This window comes from Tachyglossus aculeatus, chromosome 20 (genome assembly GCF_015852505.1).
Source record: "Tachyglossus aculeatus isolate mTacAcu1 chromosome 20, mTacAcu1.pri, whole genome shotgun sequence".
NCBI lineage: Eukaryota > Metazoa > Chordata > Mammalia > Monotremata > Tachyglossidae > Tachyglossus > Tachyglossus aculeatus.
Genome location: NC_052085.1, coordinates 6,484,752 through 6,508,592, shown reverse-complemented (window position 1 = coordinate 6,508,592; position 23,841 = coordinate 6,484,752). Strand labels below are relative to the sequence as shown.

Below are 23,841 nucleotides of genomic sequence, written 5' to 3'. Positions count from 1 at the left end.
TGATTATAGATTAGAAGAAATTTGTCACGTGCTCTCTCTGCCCTTCAGGAGCACCCAAAGGTGTAACGTTGAATTCTCGGAAGTAGGAGAGGGAATGCCCAGTCCCAAACTGTGTGGGATTAGAGCTAACTAATACCTTCTGTGCCAATACCGTAGTGGGTGAGGAGTTTATCTTGTCCCCATGGAGCTGACATCCTTGTTTCTTGGTCTTGGGCCCATGGTCACGCAGAAGGACATGCTGGTACTCAAAGCAGGGTCTCGTGACTGACAATCCTGTGCTCAACCATATTTTTAAAATCAGGAATAGCTAGAAAATGCACTTGTAAGCCAGTCTCTGGCTCACTGAATTACTTGCTTTAAAAGCTCATTATGAGCAGAGAACATGTCTGCTAATTCTGTTGTACTCTCCTGAGCACATAGTGCAGTGCTCTGCATATAGTAAGCGCTCAAAAAATGCCATTGATTGATTAAAGGAAACAGGGGGTCTGAATCTGAGCCCCCGACAGCCACCAAGCAGACTTTTGTCTGAAAGACTGTCAACGCTCCAAAAATACCAGTGTTTCTACTCCCACTTGTGTAGTTGGGGATGTTGCCATATAACCCATATTCTTGAATAGCCTTATCCCAACCCCCTCTCTCCAAGTATGCTGAAGTAATTGACCAGCTATCTGTTTACTAACCCAAGAAGAAAAATGAGCTCCTTTTTGTGAAGCAAAATCAAGTCAGAAGTATCCTTTTTCCCCGTTGAGCTGTCCCTCGTGATACTACCCTATACTTTACAGTAGAGCTGATCTTTTATCAGAAGGACGCACTGAGAACATTTAAAGAAGTGACTTATCAATTACAAGTTGTAAATTAATACCGTATTGCTCACCCACAAGTAGGATGGTGGTAAAAGTCTAAAAAGTTTTAAAAACATTGGTTTTCTGATAGGCCCAAAGTTTTATATGACACGGTGCTCAGAAAATCATTTGTTCCATAGTTAGCCAGACCATACTGCCCTTCAGCATCCAACAAAAATAAGATGGACACAATACATTTTTGAAATTTTTAATGTAGTTTCCAGGAAGTACATTAGTCAGGTAGTTTATTCAGACAAAGGACCAGAGGTGGCTGCCAAAATAGTGTTTTGGCTCCTGGTTTTGAAGAAGTTTTCTGATTCAGGAATTCATCTATGATGTGGAACAGGGTTCTCTTGAGTCTTTTTTTCAGGTTGCTCTGGTATTGCAAGTTGCTTTCTACTTAGCAAGAACTAGACGTGTTCATTGGCTTATAAGCAAATCAGTAAAAAATAAGACGTCCATCTTAAACAACAACACAACACAAACAACTATGTGTCAGCCTATTTCCTTTCCCCTGAACCCTGAGGACTAAGTTCTGTATGCTTCTTGAGTTAACAGATGTATGGGAGGGAAGAATTGTACTGTCAGGAATGTGAAAATACCACTTTGCATATAAATGGTTTTTTTTTTAATTTCACTCCACTTATAGGGTGAATTATTTTCCGTGTTCCGGTAGAAAGAGCACTGCCCTGGGAATCGAAAGACCCACATTCTGTGCCTGGTTGTGCCTGACGCAGGCTAAATTGGGGAAGAAGCCAGCAGCAGGAAAGGCGAGAACGAGGCACATTGAGTAGGCTAGCTGGAGAGGAGCGAAGGGTGTGAGCTGGGGCGTAGTGGGACAAGAGAGTGGATAAGTAGAAGGGAAAGCGCTGACCGAGAGCCTGTATGACTCTCCCCACCTCTTTTCCATCTTGGACCCTAAGAAATCTGGTCCCGCTAAACCAGAGTCAGATTTGAGCTGACATCTAGAAATAAAAAGCCGTCATTACCAATCCTTAAGCCACCCATCCTACCAAATTATTGTGGGTTTTTTTGGTGGAATGCTGTGTTCATAAAGCGTGGCATACGTTTTGAAGAACGTAGTCTGTCCTGCCTGCCTTTTAAAAAGCTTTGTTTATGAAAACATAAACTGTGGAGCTGTTTGACTCGGTTGGGTAAGGTTATTGCTCAAACTCCTATTCCAGAAAAATAAAAAGGCCCGCATTCATGCAGCGTGACTGTAAAGTGGGCCACGGGCACGTTGAAGGCAGAGAAAGGACAGTCGTAGCCCTTTTGACCAAAGAAGGAGTTGCTCTAATGGGCCGCAGCTGTAGTTTATAGGATCTTGGGTTATGAAAACTAAGATGGCTTGCCTTTATTGCATCAACAAATGGTTTCACAGCATAGTAATGTCGAGTGTGCATTTTCACTTTTATTCCTCTGATGGAATAAAAAAAATGCTGGAAAGAAACAAGTGAAGCCAAGGAAGAAAGAACTGGAAGCATTCATGGAAGCAAATTTAGGACTGGAAAGGGCTGGTATTAGAACCGGAGAGAAACAATCACTGTTGCACCCAAATACTGATCATTTTATTATATTGTTCACTAAATGTTTAGTTTTGGGGATGTTCCACTAGGTTTAACATGCAGGCTCCTAAGTACTGATGATTTAATATCACAAAGTACAATTTAGACAGCATGGCCCAACCAAATGTAATCTTCTTTCACAAGTGAGAATTCACTAAATAAAGAAAAAGAAACTATTTTATGCCCAAAATCTGTTTTCTTGTGATCCACTGCAACTATATTTGTACTTTAAGATAAAGTGTATTTGTCGTTCACTGTTCTTTTTAAGTCTGGCAACCCTGGATTTTTGAGATCCCGCTCAGAGAAACTTTTTCGAAAAGAGTTTGGGACTATAACATGATGATTTGCAACCTTTTTGATTTCCCATTTGGGTAAATCTCTTATTTTTAGTCCTCACTGAGGATTAGAACATTTGGTTAGCCTTAAGGTTAGAAATGTAGATGGAAATAGGCATTTCTGTTATAAAATCTTCAGTGAAAGGTCAGGTGAGATCAACAGTCCTCCTCCAGTAAAGTCCCTCTCCTCCACTCACCCCGCCACCCCCCCCCCCCAAAAAAAATCACACAAAGCAGGGGAAATAAGGGATTGTTCATTGTATATACATATACCGCCACTTTGGATCTGCTGCTAAGTTAGAGAGTACAGTCAATGTTATTCTTGTGTTTGACATTGGGCTAGGTGGTATTTGAAAGTCAGACAGGGAAAGATGGAAACTCCTTGGAAAGCTCTGGAATGATTTCTCATTCAGTGGTAACTAAACTCTGATGGCAAATGGGCTTGTGCCCAGATAAAGTAACTGGAAGCCAAGGTCTTTTCAATCATTGTCACATTTGTTGAGCATTTACACTGCACTGAGCGCTTCTTACAGTACAGCAAGGTCTTCTGAGAAGTAGTGTGGCCTATTGGAAACAGCCCGGGCTTGGGAGTCAAAGGACCTGGGTTCTAATGCTGGTCCTGCTACCTTCCGGCCATGTGATCTTGGGCAAGTCATTGAACTGCTTTGTGCCTCAGTTTCCTCATTTGTAAAATGGGGCTTCAGTACCTGCCCTCTCTCATACTTACACTGAGCCCCAATGAGGGAAGGGAACTGTGTCCGACCTGATTATCTTGTTTCTACCCCAGCTCTTAGTACAGTGCTTGGCATGTTGTACATGTTTAAACAAATACCACAATTATTATCATTGTTGTTTTTATTTTGGGGGCTCAGAAACCAGTCCATTCTGTTTGGGTAGCTGGGCTTAAGGGGAGTTAAATGTACCTAGTAAATTCATGATTGTTTACTTGGATTCACGTAGAACTGCCCATATGATTTGCTGAAATACAAAATAAAACCTTCTGATAAAAGCTCCCTCTAAATAAAACTGTCTTTTATGAATTAGAGCAGCTATGAAACACCAAATTCTTTTTCCTGTGTTGCACAGTCCTATGTTAACGGCAAAGATTTGTGCATTTGACTTTTATGTTGGATGTCACAGTGATCATAGTCAATCTCTCTGTTCCGGGAAATAGAGGTTGGTTTGTTTATTGCCCTTTTTTATGGTATTTGTTAAGCACTCACTATGTATCAAACACTGTTCTAAAGGCTGGGATAGATACAAGTCAATTAGGTTGGACTCAGTCCCTGTCCCACATAGGGCTCACGGTCGAAGTAGGCTGGAGAACAGGAATCCCCCTTTTACAGCTGAGGAAACTGAGGTACAGAGATGTTAAGCGACTTCCCCAAGATCACACAGCAGACAAGTGTTGGAGCCAGGTTTAGAACCCAGGTCCTTCTGACTTTCAGTCCTGTGCTCTCTCCACTAGCCCATGCTGCTGCTTCTCGTGCCCTCCATTTCTCTGGGGTTTGGGCCTGGAAAATGGGGAGAATAAAGGAGTAAATCCTGGGAGCCTCCTGCCAGCTCCACACCCCGGTTGGGCTGAGTACAGGGGTAGATACAATAGAATCAGATCAGTCGCAGTCTTTTTTCCACTGGGGGCTCACGGCCCAAGGGATATGAACAAATATTTAATCTTCATTTTGCAGAGGAGGAAACTGAGGCCCTGAAAAATTAAGTGACTTACCCAAGGTCACACAGCAGGCAAGGGACAAAGCCGGGTCCCATGCCTTCAAGTTCTGTACTCTTTTTTCTAAGCCCTGCTGCTTCTTCTCCCTTTGAAAAAGGCACTTTCTTCCTCAGTACTCCCTGTTTGCTACTGCTTCTTCACAATCTCTTTACTGTGGTGATTTCCCAGCCTTTTGGAGCTATGTTCCTTTGCTCCAGGATTGCCCTGGATCGATCAATCACCCAATATAGTATTTATTACTTGCTGTTTGAGAATTGGCATCATGTCTGTTGGCTCTGTTAGGCTCTCCCAAGTGCTTAAGTACGGTGCTCTGTGAACAGGAGGTGTTCAATCAGTTTGCATAATTTTTGAGCACCTATTCTGTGCCAAGAACCAGGAAAATACATGAGAAGAAATGATCCTGGTCTTCCGTTGCTTATAGTCTAGCAAGGGAGACAGACACAAAATAATTACAGACAGGAGGAAAAGGAGAAAGGGAAAATGGATATGTGAATGAAAAATTGTGGTATTTGTTAAACGCTTACTGTGTGCCAAGCACTGTACTAAGCGCTGGAGTAGATACAAGGTAATCAGGTCCCACATTAGGGCTCACAATCTAAGTAGGTGGGAGAACGGGAATTGAGTCCCCAGTTTGCTGATGAGGGAACTGAGGCCCAGAGAAGTTAAGTGACTTGCCCAAAGTCACACAGCAGCCGGGATTAGACTCCAGGACCTCCGACTCCCAGCCTCGTGTTTTTCCACTAGGCCACACTGCTTCTCTAAGTGCTTCATAAAGCTTAAATATTCGCATATGCAATTCTGTGGGGGTTGTGAGTATCTGACCGTTGAGGTGGCAAAAAAGGTCTGAGGAGATCATTATTTGGGGGCGGTATATCTTGGATGATCATTTGGATGATCAGAGAAGCAGCATGGCCTAGTGGCAAGAGCACGAGCTTGAGGATGTGGGTTCTCATCCCAGCCCTGCCACTTGCCTGCTCTGTGATCTTGGGCAAGTCATTTCACTTCTCTATGCCTCACCTACCTCATCTGTAAAATGGGGATTAAGACTGTGAGCCCCATGTGGGACAGGGACTGGATCCAACCTGATTTTTATAATGGCATTTATTAAGCGCTTACTATGTGCAAAGCACTGTTCTAAGCGCTGGGGAGGTTACAAGGTAATCGGGTTGCCCCACGGGGGGCTCACAGTCTTAATTCCCATTTTACAGATGAGGTAACTGAGGCCCAGAGAAGTTAAGTGACTTGCCCAAAGTCACACAGCTGACAATCGGCGGAGCCGGGATTTGAACCCATGGCCTCTGACTCCAAAGCCCGGGCTCTTTCCACTGAGCCACGCTGCTTCTCTAATTCTCTGATTACCTTTGTTTCTACCCCAGTGCTTAGAACAGTACTTGGCACATAGTAAGTTTGTAAGAAATACCATAATAATTTATTATTATTATTTATGATCGTGAAACACTATATTTGTGTCCACCCTTTTTCTCCTTCCTCTTCACCCTTCCCTCTGAGCTTGCCGCCGTGTGAAAAAAATCATCATGCAGGTGTCTGCTGTCGTCCAGTTTCCTCAGCTGACTGCCCGGCAGTCATTTTTCTTTATTGTGGCTTCTCTTCTAGCTGTGCAGTCTCAGCCCGATATTTGATATTGCCGAAGTAGAACTGATGGACTTTGTGTAATGGAAGCAGAAGGTCCAGGAAGGAGGCTCAGGAAGACGCCTGGGCAGCTTGACTTTTGGATTGACCTCAATTCAGACTGGAAACTTGAGGCCTTGTAAAGTGTTGGTCTGGAAACCAAAGAATAGAATATACTAGATTTCCCAACTAGCTCCTTATTACATTTCCTAATGGGGGGGGATGGGGGTGGTGTGTGTTTGTGTGTGTGTGTGTGTGTGTGTGTGTGTGTGTGTGTGTGTGTATGTAAAACCTATTTTGGAGAGTCTAAGATGACACTTTTGACAGCGATCTTTTTATTCATGAAATTGAAAGACTGACGATCCCATCCACATTGGGCTTTCATAGAGGTGGTTCCCTGCTGGGCTAATCTTTGATTCTGCCTTCTGATTTCTTTACACCAACCTGGTCTGCCCGCCTCACTATCCACAGCCCTGCCACGTTTACTTGAGGTTTTGCGTCAGGGCTTTTTAGAAAGCCGTTCCTCCGTCCTCGCCTTTGGTTCAGCCTCCTCATCTCACCGTCCAAGCAGCTGCCCGGAGGGTTCCGTTGACGAAGCAAAAATCAGTTGCAGTTTTTAGCTGTGTGCCACTGATGAGGATTTTGGACAGCAGATTGCCAAGTGGGTGGCCTCTTTATTATTCAGGCATCACTAATAATAACCACTTTCCAAACTGGATACTGTGGAAACAATGTACACTTGGCCTGATCCCATGGTGGAAGAGTCTGAACTAAGCGCTGGGAAAGCACAAAACAAAACAGTGACGCATTTCCTGCCCACAAAGAGCTTGCACTTCCCCCCACTCCATGCCTAGGGTCTTTGCCCTTTTTATGGTGTTTGTTAAGCACTTACTATATGTCAAACACCATTTTAAGCTCGGGTGTAGATACGGGTTAATCAGATTGGACACAGTCCCTGTCCCATAAAGAGCTCACGGTTTAAGTAGGTGGAATAACAGTATTGAATCCCCAATTTGCCTTTGCAGGAGACTCCCGCAGCAGCGAAAGCCAAATCTGGGGTCTTGGAAAATCTAACCGTTGTGCCTTTCCTTCTCTTTCAGCGTCGACCAGCCTTTGCTGGCGATTTGTAGAGATACTGAGACCCTCTCATCCGGGCTTCTTCTGCCCTTCTTCCGGGAAATAGGGAGAAGTGGACCGATGGGCATCCCGGGAAAGTCCTGGACGGCAGCTCTCCCCAGGCCTCCTCGGAATTGAAGGAAAGAGAGCCCCCCGCGTTGCCTCCGATGCATCCCAGCACTCCCATCAGCTCCCTGTTCTCCTTTACCAGCCCAGCGGTCAAGAGGCTGCTGGGCTGGAAGCAGGGGGATGAAGAGGAGAAGTGGGCTGAGAAGGCCGTGGACTCGTTGGTGAAGAAGCTGAAGAAGAAGAAGGGGGCCATGGAGGAGCTGGAGCGGGCCCTTAGCTGCCCGGGGCAGCCCAGCAAGTGCGTCACCATCCCGCGCTCGCTGGACGGCAGGCTGCAGGTGTCGCACCGCAAAGGCCTCCCCCACGTGATTTACTGTCGCGTGTGGCGGTGGCCCGACCTACAGTCTCACCACGAGTTGAAGCCGCTGGAGGGTTGTGAGTTCCCCTTTGGCTCCAAGCAGAAAGACGTGTGCATCAACCCCTACCACTACCGGCGGGTGGAGACTCCAGGTAAGCGCTCTTTCCGGCAGGCGCGTCCCGAGGGTTGTGGAATAATAGTGATAATCACCGTGGTACTCGTTAAGCGCTTACAATGTGCCAAACGCTATTCTAAGCACTAGGGTAGATACAGGTTATTCAGGTTGGATACAGTCCCTGTCCCACATGGGGCTCACCCTCATATCCCCATTTTGCAGAGGAGGTGACTGAAACCCAGAGAAGTCAAGTGACTTGCCCAAGGTCACACAGCAGACACGTGGGGGAGCTGGGATTAGAACCCAGGTCCTGCTGACTCTCGGGTCTGTGCGCTATCCACTAAGCCAAGGCGAGAGCCTCCCTGTGGGGCTAGAGGAGGTAGGGCTGTCCTCCAGCTGGGCAGCAGACAGGAATCCCTGGCTTCCACTGCCCTGCACTGTATGTTTCCTTAGATTGGGAGCTCTATGAGGGCAGGGAACGTATCTCCCCATTCTGTTACATTGTACTCTCCCAAGCTCTTACTATTGCGGAAACACAGTTTGGTTCAGTACGGTTACGCTTCTGGTTTGGCCGCTTCCCCGCAGATGTGTCCTATGGACCCCGAGAACCCTAGAGAATCTCGAGTAGGTCAATCATAAATGGTATTTATTGAGCGCTTATTGTGTGCGTAACAATCGATGGTATTTATGGAGCACTTACTATGTGCAGAGCACTGTATTAAGCACTTGGGAGAGTACAATATAACAGAGGTGGTAGACACATTCCCTGCCCAAAAGGAGCTTACAGTCTAGAGGAGCAGCAGCATGGTGTAGTGGATAGACTGTGAGCCCGCTGTTGGGTAGGGACTGTCTCTATATGTTGCCAACTTGTACCTCCCAAGTGCTTAGTACAGTGCTCCGCACACAGTAAGCGCTCAATAAATACGATTGAATGAATGAATAGAGCACAGGCCTTGGAGTCAGAAGGTTATGGGTTCTAATCCCACTCTGCCACTTATCTGCCGTGTGACCTTTGGCAAGTCATTTCACTACTCTGGACCTCAGTTAAGCACTTGCTGAGTTGATGACTGAGTGAAACATGAAGTATGATGTTTCCCATTTCCTGAGATTAGAAAAGAATTACTGCTCCTTAAAAGGATCTAATGCCACATCCATCCTCCCATCCTACTTCTTGCAAGGAAATAGTCAGACACCCCAAGATGTAAAACCAGTCTCATGCTGCAGATGATTTTCCTTGTTGAAGAAATATCTGTGTTCAGGTCTTACACAGGCAGAAGTGTTCTTTAAAGGAAGACAGACCTTGTATTTATTTTTTATATTGTCAGGACGCTGCAGGGCCAAGTAGATTTCAAATCATTCCTCAGCAAGATTTTGCTGTCAGACTTTGTCAGATAAAGAAACAGATTGAAGTTACTAATCCCCTTTAGTGTATCCTTTCCTTCCTTCCTTCCTTAGATTTTTCTCGGCAAGAAAGCTGCTCTTATCTCCATCCGTGTCCAGGTAATATTGCAATAATAGAAGTGCCGACCAGGAGAGAATTGAATGGGTTTTGTAATATTTGTTGTTCCAAGGTACTGTGTGCCTCCCGTCTCACTTGCGGCCAAATGCTCTTCTTGTTCATTAACTCCTTCTTACCGGGTTGTCTGGAGCTTTCTCGTTTTCTTCTGAAACTGTGGGCGGTTGCTCTCAGAGCACTTTATTAAGTTGGTGGCATCTCAGCCCACAGAATAAAGGTTCAGTTGAACAAGATGTGAACAAGTCAGAAAGCCACCTGGCCTAGTGAAAGAGCATGGGCCTGAGTGTCAGAAGGGTTAGGTTCTAATCCTGACTCTGCCAACTGCTAGCTGGGTGACCTTGGACAAGTCACTTAACTTCTCCATGTCTCAGTTCTCCTGTTCTCCCTTCTGCTTACACGATGAGCCCCATGCAGGACAGAGATCGTGTTCAACCTAATTAACTTGTGTCTATACCAGACGTTTGACAGCATAGTAAGCAGCTTAACGAATACCATAAGAAAGACATAATTTCCTCCATTTCGTAAACCTATCTGTCATAAAATGCACCGTCTACGTTTTTATCATAAAGATTATAAACACGTTCGGTCCTGTTAACGCTCTAATGTTCTGCCAGTGCCCCTCAACACCAGGGTAACTTCATCTGTTTTTATTTTCAGTCACTTCTCAACAAAATACCAGTAGGCCTGGAAGTATAGGACATTTCATCGGAGAATGAAAGTCTTCCCATTCCCAACTCGTATTAGCTCTTTGGGATGGTAGAGAGTTTGGAGCTGTTCCACCAGACTGTAAGATTCTTGAGGGCAGGGATCATGGGAAGCAGCGTGGCTCAGTGGAAAGAGCGCGGGCTTTGGAGTCAGAGGTCATGGGTTCAAATCCCGGCTCCGCCAATTGTCAGCTGTGTGACTTTGGGCAAGTCACTTCACTTCTCTGGGCCTCAGTTCCCTCATCTGTAAAATGGGGATTAAGACTGTGAGCCCCCCGTGGGACCACCTGATCGCCTTGTAATCTCCCCAGCGCTTAGAACAGTGCTTTGCACATAGTAAGCGCTTAATAAATGCCATCATCATTATTATTATTATGTCTAGTTGCTTGGTTGCACTCTTGCAGCCCCTGTGAAATAAAGAGGGAGTTATTTCCCTTCTCAATCCCTAGATTATAGAATTACGGATAAGGTCCTCTGTGCTCTGAAGTAGATTGCATCTTAGAAACTCAAGATGGCACTTTATCATTTCTCCTTGTAGGACAAATAACAGATAAACATGAAATCCCACAAAAGTCTCAAGCCTTACTACACCTTAGCATCCGGGATTTAAGAGTCAGAATGCTTGGGAAAATACACCTTTGTTGGTACGGACATGAACACATTTGTTTGCATTCTGTAACCAATATTGTGGAGAAATATGTCACTAGAAAAGAATGTTTCCAGTTTAACTTATAGCTAGTTGCCATTCCAATTAGTCTTTATTGAACAATTGGGTACATAAGGAGCCATCTTAGGGTTCACCACTTAATGGCTTTTTTTTGGAGTTCTCTTCAGACTGAAATGTTCACAAAACTGCTGGTTGGAGAAAAGAAGGGGGGTTATTCTTGTTTATACTACCGCCTGTCTGTTTAAAGAATTCCTAATATTTTGAATTTGTTGTGCTTCAGGGTGGATGGTAAAGGAATAAGAAATGCCTGTTTTCACCGAAGGGAAAAAAGTCCTGTAATGGTGACTGGCTAATGGTGAAATCGAATCACGGTGCTGTGGTCCAGGAACTCAACTGAGAAGAGTCTTATTGTAATCCACGGGAGCCCTCGAATGCCAGGAGAATGGTGGATTCTAGGAGTTATCAGACCCAACCATTTTAGCTTTTTCAGGGAAAGCCAGAGAGACAAGAGTGTTCATCTTTCACATCCTTCGTCGTGGAACTCTACTAACCAGGGCCCAAGTGCAGATATTTCACTATTCTGCTGTATTGAAGTTGAATTATTTCCAGGCAAAACACTTTGGAAATTACAGATGAGAGGAAAGAGAGAGAGAGCCTAAAAGGAGGGGTTAGGCCCACTTTGTTTCAGGTCTGTTAAGCATCCGGCCCTGTTGTTTGTCCAGCGGGAAGCTCTGGAAATCAGGAGATCTAGGTACTATACCCGGATCTGCTGGGAGCTGGCTAATGGGAGCAAAGACTGGATAAGCATTTGACAATGTGTGGCACCCCTTCTTGTTCTTTGTACCTGGGACCCCAATACAACTGTCTGAGAAGCAGTGTGGCCTAATGGAAAGAGCACAAAATCTGGGTTCTAATCCTGGCTCTGCCAATTGCTTGCTGTGTGACCTTGCGCAAGTCACTACTTAACTTCTCTGTGCCTCAGTTTCCTCAACCGTGAAATGAAGATTAAATACCTGTTCTCCATCCTACTTACCGTGAGCCCTATGCGGGACAGGGGCCGTGTCCGACCTGATGACCTTGCAACATCCCCTGTGCTTAGAACAGTGCTTGGCAAATAGTAAGTGCGTAACAGATACCATTAAAAAAACAAAAACTGGTAGGGATGATTATTGTGAGCGGCACTCCACAAGCCACAAGCTCTGTAATCAATTCTTCCGTGCAGTTTTTGGTCCCATATTTTCAGGTTCCTGATGGGAGACCTCATTGATGTCAATTAGTAATAATATCAATTATTATCATTATTATTATTATTATTATTATTATTATTATGGTATTTGTTAAGTACTAACTATGTACCAGGCACTGTACTAAGCGCTGGGTTGGATACAAGCATATCGTGTTGGACACAGCCCCTGTCCCACATAGGGCTCACAGTTTCAATCCCCATTTTACAGATGAGATCATTGAGGCCCGGAGAAGTGAAGTGACTTGCTCAAGGTCACACAGCAGACAAGTGGCGGTCCGGGGTTAGAACCCATAACATGCTGTCTCCCACACCCGTGCTCTATCCACTCCACCATGCTGCTTCTCTGTCTAAGCAGCCCCTTCTGCTCCAGTTGTAGAAAGGGAAGACTGTATTCAAGTCACATGGCAAGTGGCAGGTGATTGCCAGCATCTAAAGAAAAACAAGATTCCAAATATATATGGCATACCAGTTGTGTGATCATGGGCTGATTAGTAATTAAGTCATCGAAATGTCTTATTTAAGAGATTAAACACTTTCTGTCCAAGCAGGTGGGTCGTTCTTATTTCAGCACTGCTGCAGAAAGCCAGCTGTTGAGGTGAGAAGCTGGGAGACGGTAGCCCACAGGACTTGGGTGGTCCCCAGAGGGAAAGATGCTATTTGGGCAGCATTACGGCCTGGTGGAAAGGGCGTGAGACTGGGAGTTGTCAGGAGACCTGGGTTTGAATCCCAGCTCCACCTCTCGCCTTCTGTGTGACCTTGGGCAAGTCACTTAACCTCTCTGTGCTACCGTTTCTTCAACTAAAAAATGGGAATAAGACACCCGCTCTTCCTCTGTCTTAGATAGTGAGCTCTCTGTGGGACGGAGACTTTGATCTGGTTAGATCATGTCTCTCTCAGTGGCTAGTGCTTAATAAATACCTTTTCCTCTTCTTCCTCCTCCTCTTTCTTTTCCTTCTCCTCCTCCTCCTCCTCCTTCCTTTCCTCCTCCTCTCTCCTCTCCCTCCTCTCTTCCCTCCTCCTCCCTCCCTCATCTCTCCTCCTTCCCATCTCCCCCTCCAACCCAATCAGTTGCTGTTTTACCACTTGGTAAAAGAGAGCGACGGTGAGCTGTAACTCCAGGGGCTGCCTGTCTTTTTGTCTCCTAGTGCTGCCACCCGTGCTGGTCCCAAGACACAGCGAGTTCAACCCCCAGCTCAGCCTCCTGGCCAAGTTTCGGAACACGTCCCTGCACAGCGAGCCCCTGATGCCACACAACGCCACCTACCCCGAGTCCTTCCAGCAGCCTCCGGGCTCCGCCTTCTCCTCCTCTCCCGGCCATATGTTCATCCAGTCACCCAGCACCATCAGCTACTCAAACTCCCCAGGAAGCTCTGGCCCTGGAAGTCCCTATCAGCCGACAGGTCAGACCGAGTGATACTAATAATAATAATACTTGTTAAGCACTTACTATGTGCCGAGCACTGGGGTAGATATAAGTTAATCAGGTTGGACCCGGTCCCTGTCCAACATCGGGCTCACACTCTTAAGTCCCGTTTTACAGTTTACTGTCCCAGGTGTAGCTGTGCATTGTTCGCTTGGTGTCTTGGAAGGCACAGGTTGGAGACATCCCTTCCATCTCCAACTTTCTAGATTCTCCCATGCCCCTGGGCTTCTGTTTGACTGCACCCGGAGAGTCCACTCACCATCAACTGAGGCTGGGTTCCCTGCTGTGTTAAAATGAGCCCTGGCCCCCCTCTCAGATAGAAAAGCCCTGTGGCAGAAAGTCAAGGAGGCCAACCAGTGCTCCCTGGAAGATTCTGGGTTAACCTAGTCCTCCTCCTCCTCCTCCCCCTGGCACCATGGCAGGGACCACGAGACCTCCCGGTGGATTTATTCTTGCAACTCTTTACGCAGACGGGGCTATGAACGGGGCGCAGCTTGAGGTGTCCGACTGAAGCTTGGGATCGGGGTACGTTTCCTGAGCCGAAATCCCCAGTGGACTCTCTGATGAGTAAATACCATCGTCCTCATCCTCATAACAAGCACTCAATAAATACCGTTGATTTGAATTGTTTTAAGCATTTTGAAAATAATAATAAGAATAATAATGATATTTATTAAGCACTTACTATGTGCAAAGCACTGTTCTAAGCGGTGGGGAGGTTACAAGGAGATAGGTTGTTCCACGGGGGACTCACAGTCTTAATCCCCATTTTACAGATGAGGGAACTGAGGCACAGAGAATCAATCAATCAATCGTATTTATTGAGCGCTTACTGTGTGCAGAGCACTGTACTAAGCGCTTGGGAAGTTAAGTGACTTGCCCGAAGTCACACAGCTGACAATTGGCAGAGCCAGGAGTCGAACCCATGATCCCTGACTCCAAAGCCCGTGCTCTTTCCACTGAGCCATGCTGCTATGGTTGTCATGGGCTAAGGTGTTCTCTGAAAACCGTGGAGATTGTGGAGGGGCGGGGCCTGATGTAATTTTCTTTCATATGCAAAACACCTTTTATTTGAGGGTCACTGAGAGCCGAACAAATTGTGACACTTTTGCTCAGTCTGAAAAGGTTAGAACCCGTCAGTATGGAAAGGGTTCCCAGTGGGAGATGTCATTTAAATTCACAAAGACATGATGGGTGGTGACGGGGTGAATTACTCGAGGGTTAAAGTAGGGATTTTAGAAGATACCTGGGAATAAATGTGAAGGGAGGAAACTATCACCTCCGTGCATCCTTCGAGGCCAGGGTTGGGATAGGATGGGCCATTGGTCTGGGCCAACACTTCTCTGGAAGGGAGGAGAGAGAATTCTTGTGGCTTCACATTAAGGGACGGGTGCTTGATAATCGTGGGAGCCAAGGGGAGAACTCACCTGAAAGGCCAAATCTTGTGCTGTGTAGTCAGTGCTTATCAAATACAACAATTATTATTCTTATTCTTATTCTTTGAGCACTGGGCCTCCTGTCATTTCAGCAGGTATGTCACTGCCCGATAAACAGAACGAGAACCTTCCTCATTGCTAACAAAAGATCCAAGAATAACCCAGTGGTTTAGTGGCAAGAGCACGGGCTTGAGAGACGGAGGAGCTGGGCTCTATTCCTGGCTCTGCCACTTGCCTGCTTTGTGACCTTGGGCAAGTCTCTTAAGTTTTCTCTGCCTCAGTTTCCTCATTTGTAAAATGGGGATTCAGTTCTATTCCCTCGTATTTATGCTGGGAGCCCCATGTAGGACAGGGACTCTGTCTGACCTGATGGCCTTGTTTCTAACCCAGCGCTTAAAACAGTGTTTGGCATATAGGGAAGCAGCATGGCTTATTGGAGCGAGCACGGGCTTGGGAGTCAGAAGGTCATGGGTTCTAATCCTGGCTCTACCGCTTGTCTGCTGTGTGACTTTGGGCAAGTCACTTCACTTCTCTGGGCTTCAGTTACCTCATCTGGAAAATGGGGAGTGAGACTGTGGGCCCCACGTGGGACAGGGACTGTGTCCAACATGATTTGCTTCTGTCTACCCCAGCACTTAGTACAGTGCCCGGCACATAGTAAGTGCTTAACATACCATAATAATTATTATTATAATAAAGTAACAGCTTAATAAATTTGTCTCTCAGAATAGCATCAGTCCTGAAATGCCACTATCCTCAGGGTTGATGATCTAAACTACCCTGCGGAAGTTTGGATGTGCCCATCTCCTTGAATTTCCCGATTTGGCTGATCTTCCTTGTGTTTTATCGTTCTCTTGTAGTCGATACACCCCCGCCGCCTTACCATACGACAGAAACACCAGGAAACCAGATTGGGCGGACTCTAGATCCGACAGCAGACAGTCACTTAGTGCTCTCATTGCCCAATGGAGGTAATCCGCGCATGATGAGTTAAACCAGGGCTACTTTTCTGAAAGTCCTTCATCATCCAAAGGAATCAAAAGGTTGCAATTTAATGGCCTTTTAAGTTGTAGGATGAAATATCTTTAGGGTTCTTTTTTTTTCTTCTACTAGCCTCTGAAGCTGCTGGCCCCTGAGAAGGAGAGAGAATTGGTTTGGTATCACCTTATTCCTCTGTCCTGTGAAGTGCTTGGGAGAGTATGGCAGTTAGAAGACACAATTTCTGTCCTCAGGGAGCTCACAGTCTAGCAGAAAGTATTCGAGGGAGGGGCAGACAATGAAATTTGCAAAAACCACATCAGTCAATCGATCAGTCGTATTTATTGAGTGCTTACTGTGTCCAGAGCACTGTACTAAGCGCTTGGGTGAGAACAATAAAACAGAGTTGGTAGGCACGTCCGCTGCCCATAAGGAGCTTACAGTTTCTCTTGTCAGGTCTTGGCCCATCTGTGCCCCTCACATATCACTTCCCGGAGCCCATTTTGAAGTCAGTGGTTTACTCGATCGGAGCTAAGATTTTGTGCATTACCATGATGAACAAAAGAAAAAGAAAAAAGCCCGTCAGGGAGGGCAGTTGTTTTCATGACGTTTTGGCATTTCAGCTCTCACCACGAGAAAGGACTTGGTTTCCTTCAAGATGCCAGGCCTCTGAAGATATTTTTTTGGTCAGTTGGCTCATCTCTAGCTGTTATAATGATGTGGACGGGGCCCATAATTATTCAGGAAGTGATCATTCAGCATACACGATCTCCTGTGAAATGGTGAAACCAGAGAAAGTGCACAGCAGCAGAATTTGCCCAGCAAATAGTTAGCACCCGTTCCAAGGGAACACGAGACCCAAGTGCACATGGCTCCGGGAGGGATTTGGCAGAGGTCAAGGTATATATGGTTAATCATGGCTCAGGGGAAGGTATTTTCAGCGCCTGATATGCCCTGTGATGTGCTTTCCCTCAGATTTTCGGCCTGTGTGTTATGAAGAACCACAGCACTGGTGCTCTGTTGCCTACTATGAACTGAACAACCGAGTAGGGGAGACTTTCCAAGCCTCGTCTCGAAGCGTCCTCGTAGATGGATTCACGGATCCTTCAAATAACAGGAATAGGTTCTGTCTTGGACTTCTTTCTAATGTAAACAGAAACTCAACCATAGAAAACACCAGGAGGCACATAGGAAAGGGTAAGAGTAAACTTGTGGTCATCTGTATAAGAGAGAAACTGGAAACTGAGAAGCAGAAGGCCTGGGAGTAGGAGGACCGTGATTCTAATCCCGGGCCCCCCCATTTGCCTGTTCTGTGACCTTGGGCAAGTCACTTAACTTCTCTGTGCCTCAGGTAACTCATCTGTAAAATGGGCTTAAGATGGTGAGTTCCGTGTGAGTTCCAAGTTAGACTGATTCTAACCTGATGAACTTGAATCTACCCCAGTGCTTAGTACAGTGCCTGGCACACAGTAAGCACTTAGCAAAGACCATTAAAAACAAAACAAAAACCTTACAGGATTGCTACATCCTGACATTAGAGCCTGTGTAGCAGACATAGGATTGGGAATCAGGAGAGGAGAATTCCGATCTGGTTTCTTCCACTTGAAACTGCATGAGCATTCAGCCCGTCGCTTAATTTCTTGTGCGTCGATTAGTCTGTCTGTAAAATGGGCATAATAATTGTTCCTCCCATCTCAGGCAGTGCTGCAAAATGCTGCCGACTCATTACAAGAAGGGAGGTGGGTAAAAGCAGGGAGAATGATGAACAAAGCCTCGGGATGGAGAGCTAGTGCAGAGGAATGGATGATAGTGCCAGTGGTGTTCCAGTGCCACAGAAGTTAAGTCATTGCCACAGGAGCTGTTGACGGAGGCTCACAACCCAGTTCAGGCACAAGTGGGAAGGGCAATGGGTAATCCACAACGTGGATGATCCCAAGCAGTTTACAGTATAGCTCACAGATGTTTATTCTGTATGTTTGCAGGTGTCTAGTCAATAGCTTCTCTTTGCTAAACGTTTTACTTCATCTGAAATCATTTTAAACCCTCCAGAACAAACAGGGCCATTGTTTTGTAGCTGGTCAACTGTTATCCTTTCAGTTGTTAATATTAGATTTGTTATGAGCTTACTGTGTGTCAAGCGCTGTTGTAAGTGCTGGGGTAGCTAGATACAAGTCCCTGTCCCACATAAGACTCACAGTCTAAGTAGGAGGGAGGAAAAGGTATTGAATCACCATTTTACAGATGAGGAAACTGATTTTACAGAGAAGCAACTTGCCCAGAGTCACACTGTGGGCAACTGGAAGAGTGGGATTAGAACCCAAGTCCTCTCGTAGGCCTGGGTTCTTTCTACTAGACCACACCACTCTGCTTTTAAATGTCTTTGAAATGTGGTTGTTATTGCAGTTCACATCTGCTAGTTGCCACCTACCATCACTGCTAGAACGGATAAACATTTAAAAAGTATAAATTTGAATTCCAGTCTGTACAATCTTCTGAAAACTTTATTTTACGCCTAGGTATGTTGCTTTTTCATTAAATCATTTTTGATCCAACTATACCATTTTTTTCAAAAACTACATGACACATGAAAAAAAAAACCAGAGGCAGTGTGGACTAATAATAATAATAATAATAATAATGTTGGTATTTGTTAAGCGCTTACTATGTGCAAAGCACTGTTCTAAGCGCTGGGGTAGATACAAGGTAATCAGGTTGTCCCACGAGGGGCTCACAGTCTTCACCCCCATTTTACAGATGAGGGAACTGAGGCCCAGAGAAGTGAAGTGACTTGCCCAAAGTCACACAGCTGACAAGTGGCGGAGCCAGGATTTGAACCCATGGCCTCTGACTCCAAAGCCCGTGCTCTTTCCACTGAGCCACGCTGATTGGAAAGAGCAATGGATTTGGAGTCAGGGGAGACCCATGTTGTAATCCCATCTCTTCCAATTACCTGCATGCGACCATGGGCAAGGAAGTAACGTAACCTCTCTGAGCCTCAGTTTCCTCATCTGTAAAATGGAAATGACATCTGCTCTCCCTGCCTCTTAGACCAAGATCCCCATGTGGGACCGGGAATGTGTCTGCTCTGACTATCTTATATCGATCAGTCGTAGTTATTGAGCACTTACTGTGTGTAGGGCTCTGTACTAAGTGCTTGGTAGGGTACATTATAACAGGTTTGGTAGATATGTTCCCTCTCCACAAAGAGATTCCAGTCTAGAGAGTGTAGTAATAATAATCGTGGAGTTTATGTTATTACTGTGTGCCAGGCACTGTTCTAAGCACTGGGTCAGATACAAGCTAATCAGGTTGGACACAGTCCCTGTCCCACATAGGGCTCACAGTCTTAACCCCCATTTTACAGATGAGGGAACTGAGGCACAGAGAAGTGAAGCAACTTGCCCAAGGTCACCCAGCAGACAAGTGGCAGAGCTGGAATAAGAACACTGCTTCTCAGCTGCACGCCAGCCCTTAGCGCAGTACTTTGGCACGTGGGAAACACCGACTAAATTGCCAGAACAATAACAACAGAATCGATTTGCGTCCCTCACAAAGGAATCCTTTGTAAAATCTTTCCCGAAAAAGTGCTTTTGGGGTTTGGTTCACCTGATGCATGTCTATGCCTTCCCAGGCGTCCACCTCTACTACGTTGGGGGAGAAGTGTACGCGGAGTGCGTGAGCGACAGCAGCATCTTCGTCCAGAGCCGAAACTGCAACTATCAACACGGCTTCCACCCGGCCACGGTGTGCAAGATCCCCAGCGGCTGCAGCCTCAAGATTTTCAACAACCAGCTCTTCGCCCAGCTCCTGGCGCAGTCCGTGAACCACGGCTTTGAGGTGGTCTATGAGCTGACCAAGATGTGCACCATCCGAATGAGCTTTGTCAAAGTAAGGATGTCTTTCTTGGTTGCTTTTCTGGTCATGATGGCATGTATTAAGCGCTTACTATGTGCAAAGCACCATTCTAAGCGCTGGGAAGGTTACAAGGTCATCAGGTTGTTCCACGTGGGGCTCACAGTCTTAACCCCCATTTTACAGATGAGGAAACTGAGGCACAGAGAAGTTAAGTGACTTGCCCCGAGTCACACAGCTAATTGGCAGAGCTGGGATTTGAACCCATGACCTCTGACTCCAAAGCCCGTGCTCTTTCCACTGAGCCACGCTGCTGGTACTTGTTAAGCGCTTACCGTGTGCCGACTGCTGTACTTTCTTTGTAGTTGTCGACTGTGAAATGAGCAAAAAATCCCCTCTTGACAGCTGGAGTTTCTCCTGGGATTTTTTGTGGCCAGCCTTCTCATCAGAAGAGAGCAACAAAGTATGCAGTAGTAGCAGTAAAAGTATTTATTAAGTGCTCAATCAATCAATCAATCAATCGTATTTATTGAGCGCTTACTGTGTGCAGAGCACTGTACTAAGCGCTTGGGAAGTACAAGTCGGCAACAGATAGAGACAGTCCCTACCCAACAGTGGGCTCACAGTCTAGATGTGCTCCTGTACTAAATGCTTGGAATAGCATGATACAGAGAAATGATGCTTTCCCTGTCCTCAAGTATCTTACATTCTAATTATAATGATAAGTGTGATATTAAAGCGCCTTCTATGAGCCAAACACTGTACTAAACACTGGGGTAGATAAGGGATTATCAGGTTAGACACAGTCCCTGTCCTTCATGAGGCTCACCGTTCAAATAGAAGAGAGAACAGATTTTTACAGATGAGGAAACTGAGGCACAGAAAAGTGACGTGACCTGCTCCTGACAAAAGGTAGGCCCTTCAATAGCATTTTTCAGTCTAAAATGAATCTATCAGGAAATGTTTTCCGTTTTCCAGCCCTTGCGTGGTGGCCAGGAGAAAGCGATCCATTCCCATTTAATAACCAGTATTATTCACTGTTGTTGCTATTGCTCTTCCCAAAAAAGCTGCTCTTCTTTCCCTTAACAAAAAACTGAAATTAATGCTGCACACTTTAATGAAGGGCGTGCACTGTTCAGAGTTTTAATCTGATTTCCACAGCTTAATATGGTGAACTACGATTTTGAGTTTCTTTCCATGTAACTTTTGCATTTGAAAAATGGCATAATAATCACATCGGGCTGACTAGAACATTTTTGTCTAAAATCCTTTCCAGATACAGCAGCATTAAAAAAAAAACATCCTAGGTACTTAAGCCCCAGGAATCTCCTGATTGTTAATAATCAATCAATCAATTGTATTTATTGAGCGCTTACTGTGTGCAGAGCACTGTACTAAGCGCTTGGGAAGTACAAGTTGGCAACATATAGAGACGGTCCCTACCCAACAGTGGGCTCACAGTCTAGAAGGGGGAGACAGAGAACAAAAGAAAACATATCAACAAAATAAAATAAATAGAATAGATATGTACAAGTAAAATAAATAAATAAATAGAGTAATAAATACGTACAGACATATATACATATATACAGGTGCTGTGGGGAAGGGAAGGAGGTAAGGCGGGGGGGATGGAGAGGGGGCGGTAATGGCGGTAGGATCAAGGAGAGAAGGGGGAATTTAAAATGAAAAAATACTGTTTGAGCCAAAAAGATTCTACTTTTTCTAGTAGTGAACCTTCTATTAAGTTGGCTCTGAAGTAGTAAAAGTGATTGGTTTGAAACCATCTTCCCAGGAGGAGATGCTAAGCCCTTAAATGGCAAAGCACAGGGGGAGAAACAGCAGGTAATTCACTACCTAGATTGTTTGCTTCTGAAAGACCAAGTATTAAATGTTATTTTTTAATGGTATTTAAGTGCTTATGGTGTTCTAGGCGCTGTACTAAGTGCTGGGATAGATACAAGCTAATGAGGTTTAACACAGTCCATGTCCCACATGCGGCTCACAGACTTAATCTCCATTTTGCAGATGAGGTAACTGGGGCACAGAGAAGTAAAGTGACTTGCCCAAGGTCACCCAGCAGAGAAGTGGCCGAGGCGGGATTAAAACTCCCAGGCCAGTGCTCTTTCCACTAGGTCACACTGCTTCTGTCATTCTAACTGACTTTGCAGATCCCCAATTCAGATGTCTTCATCCAAGTCGCTATTTTAAACATGGTTCTGTCCTTTTAGAAAAGCAACTCTGCCCATGGTGAAGACGGCTACTTGATTAGGGTGCTGATCTCTCAACTACTAAATAATAATAATAATAATAATGGCATTTGTTAATTGCTTACTATGTGCAAAGCACTCTTTTAAGCACTGGGGGATACAAGGTGATCAGGTCGTCCCATGTAGGGCTCACAGTCTTAATTCCCATTTTACAGTTGAGATAACTGAGGCTCAGAGAAGTTAAGTGACTTGCCTAAGGTCACACAGCAGACGTGTGGTGGAGCTGGGATTCGAACCCATGACCTCTGACTCCAAAGCCCGGGCTCGTTCCACTGAGCCTAAATCCAAGGTTGATCTCTATCACCGACCCTGGATTGGGCTCCTGAAAGCCCCCTTGTTTGGTAAATCTGTGGTGGAAAACACTACAGGCTTATGGGATAATAGGGGTGAGAGGTTGGGTGGTAAGAGCCTAATGACTAGAGGTTAAGGAGGTTTGAGACAGCAAACATGAATTTACATGTTATTTTGTTATAAAAGTACAAATAAGACCAGAAAAATTGCAGTAAGTTCTAGGTTATAAAACTATCCGTGCCGTCTTGTTACTTAGAGGTGGTGATTAAGGGCATCATCATCAGTGGTTTTTATTGAGCGCTTATCATGTGCAGAGCACTGTACTAAACGCTTGGGAGGGTTCAGTACGACAGAGTTGGTAGACACGTTCCTTGCCCACAGTGAGCTTGTAGTCTAGACGGGGAGACAGAAGTCAATATAAATAAATAATTTATAATATTTAATTTACAGATATGTACATAAGCGCAGTTGGGGCTGAGGGTGGACCAATATCAAATGCCCTGAAGTCACAGATTTAGATGCTTAGATGATACAGAAGGGAGAGGGAGCTGGGGAAATGAGGGTTTAATCGGGGAAGGCCCCTTGAAGGAGATGTGACCTTAAAAACTTTTTGCAAAATGCAAACGTTGCCAGAACTTTCTGCCAAATGCAAAAGTCCCCAAAGATTGAGAGGAAAAAACGTGGAGCATCGTGTCTGGATCTTGAAAGTGAGAAACTGAAAGGATGGAGAAAGGGGGGAATGGAGGCTAGGGGAAGGGGTGGGAATCACAGGAAGTGAGCAAGAGTGCAGGCAATTTGGAAGAACAAGGAGCCGGATTGTCGGTGTCCCCCAAATCAGTGGTTCCTGCATACTCAATCAATCAGTCAATCAATCGTATTTATTGAGCGCTTACTGTGTGCAGAGCACTGTACTAAGCACTTGGGAAGTACAAGTTGGCAACATATAGAGACGGTCCCTACCCAGCAGTGGGCTCACAGTCTAGAAGGGGGAGACAGAACAAAACCAAAACCATACTTGATACTGGAATAGCCAAAACGGCATCCAAAATATTACCAGTGGCCGGGAAGCCGTGGACCTGTGGTGTGAAAATCGCTGTGTCGTCATCATCACCAGTAAGTTGGAATGTTTTCAGCCTACTGGAGAAGCAGCGTGGCACAGTGGATAAAGCCCGGGCTTGGGAGCCAGAAGGTCATGCGTTCGAATCCCGGCTCCGCCACTTGTCGGCTGTGTGACCTTGGCCAAGTCACTTCACTTCTCCGGGCCTCAGTTACCTCGTCTGTAAAATGGAGATTGAGACTGTGAGCCCCACGTGGGCCAGGGACTGCATTCAATCCGACTGGCTTGTATCCACCCCGGGGCTTAGAAACTGTGCCTGGCACATAGTAAGGGCTTAACAAATACCACAGTTATTATTATTATTATTACTGACCAGACTTTGGTGTGATTCCCTATCTTCCAGGGCTGGGGAGCAGAGTATCATCGCCAAGACGTAACCAGCACTCCTTGCTGGATTGAGATTCATCTGCACGGACCCTTGCAGTGGCTGGACAAAGTCCTAACGCAGATGGGCTCACCCCATAACCCCATCTCGTCCGTCTCTTAGCACTCCTCTCTCCCTTTCCCCCCTTTAGAGAATAGATGCTATTGCAGGCGGTGGCTTATATCGTTTCAAATGTGCAATTAACTGAAGTTTCTAAGTGTT

General features: G+C 45.6%; 1 protein-coding gene across 2 annotated transcripts in view; it reads left to right on the top strand.

The window, feature by feature from the left end:
- SMAD9 (SMAD family member 9) overlaps positions 1–23,841 on the top strand; it is a 37,155-nt gene extending 13,314 nt beyond the window's left edge. Inside the window, exons 1-7 of one of the 2 annotated variants that reach the window (XM_038761685.1) lie at positions 6,477–6,761; positions 7,201–7,795; positions 13,037–13,291; positions 15,611–15,721; positions 16,704–16,925; positions 19,360–19,616; positions 23,599–23,841. In XM_038761685.1, coding sequence (XP_038617613.1) covers positions 7,384–7,795; positions 13,037–13,291; positions 15,611–15,721; positions 16,704–16,925; positions 19,360–19,616; positions 23,599–23,742 — 1,401 coding nt within the window. In that variant the 5' untranslated portion in view covers positions 6,477–6,761; positions 7,201–7,383 and the 3' untranslated portion in view covers positions 23,743–23,841. Of the gene's footprint in view, positions 1–6,476; positions 6,762–7,200; positions 7,796–13,036; positions 13,292–15,610; positions 15,722–16,703; positions 16,926–19,359; positions 19,617–23,598 lie in introns of those variants that run through there. The other variant, XM_038761684.1, reaches the window with a different exon arrangement.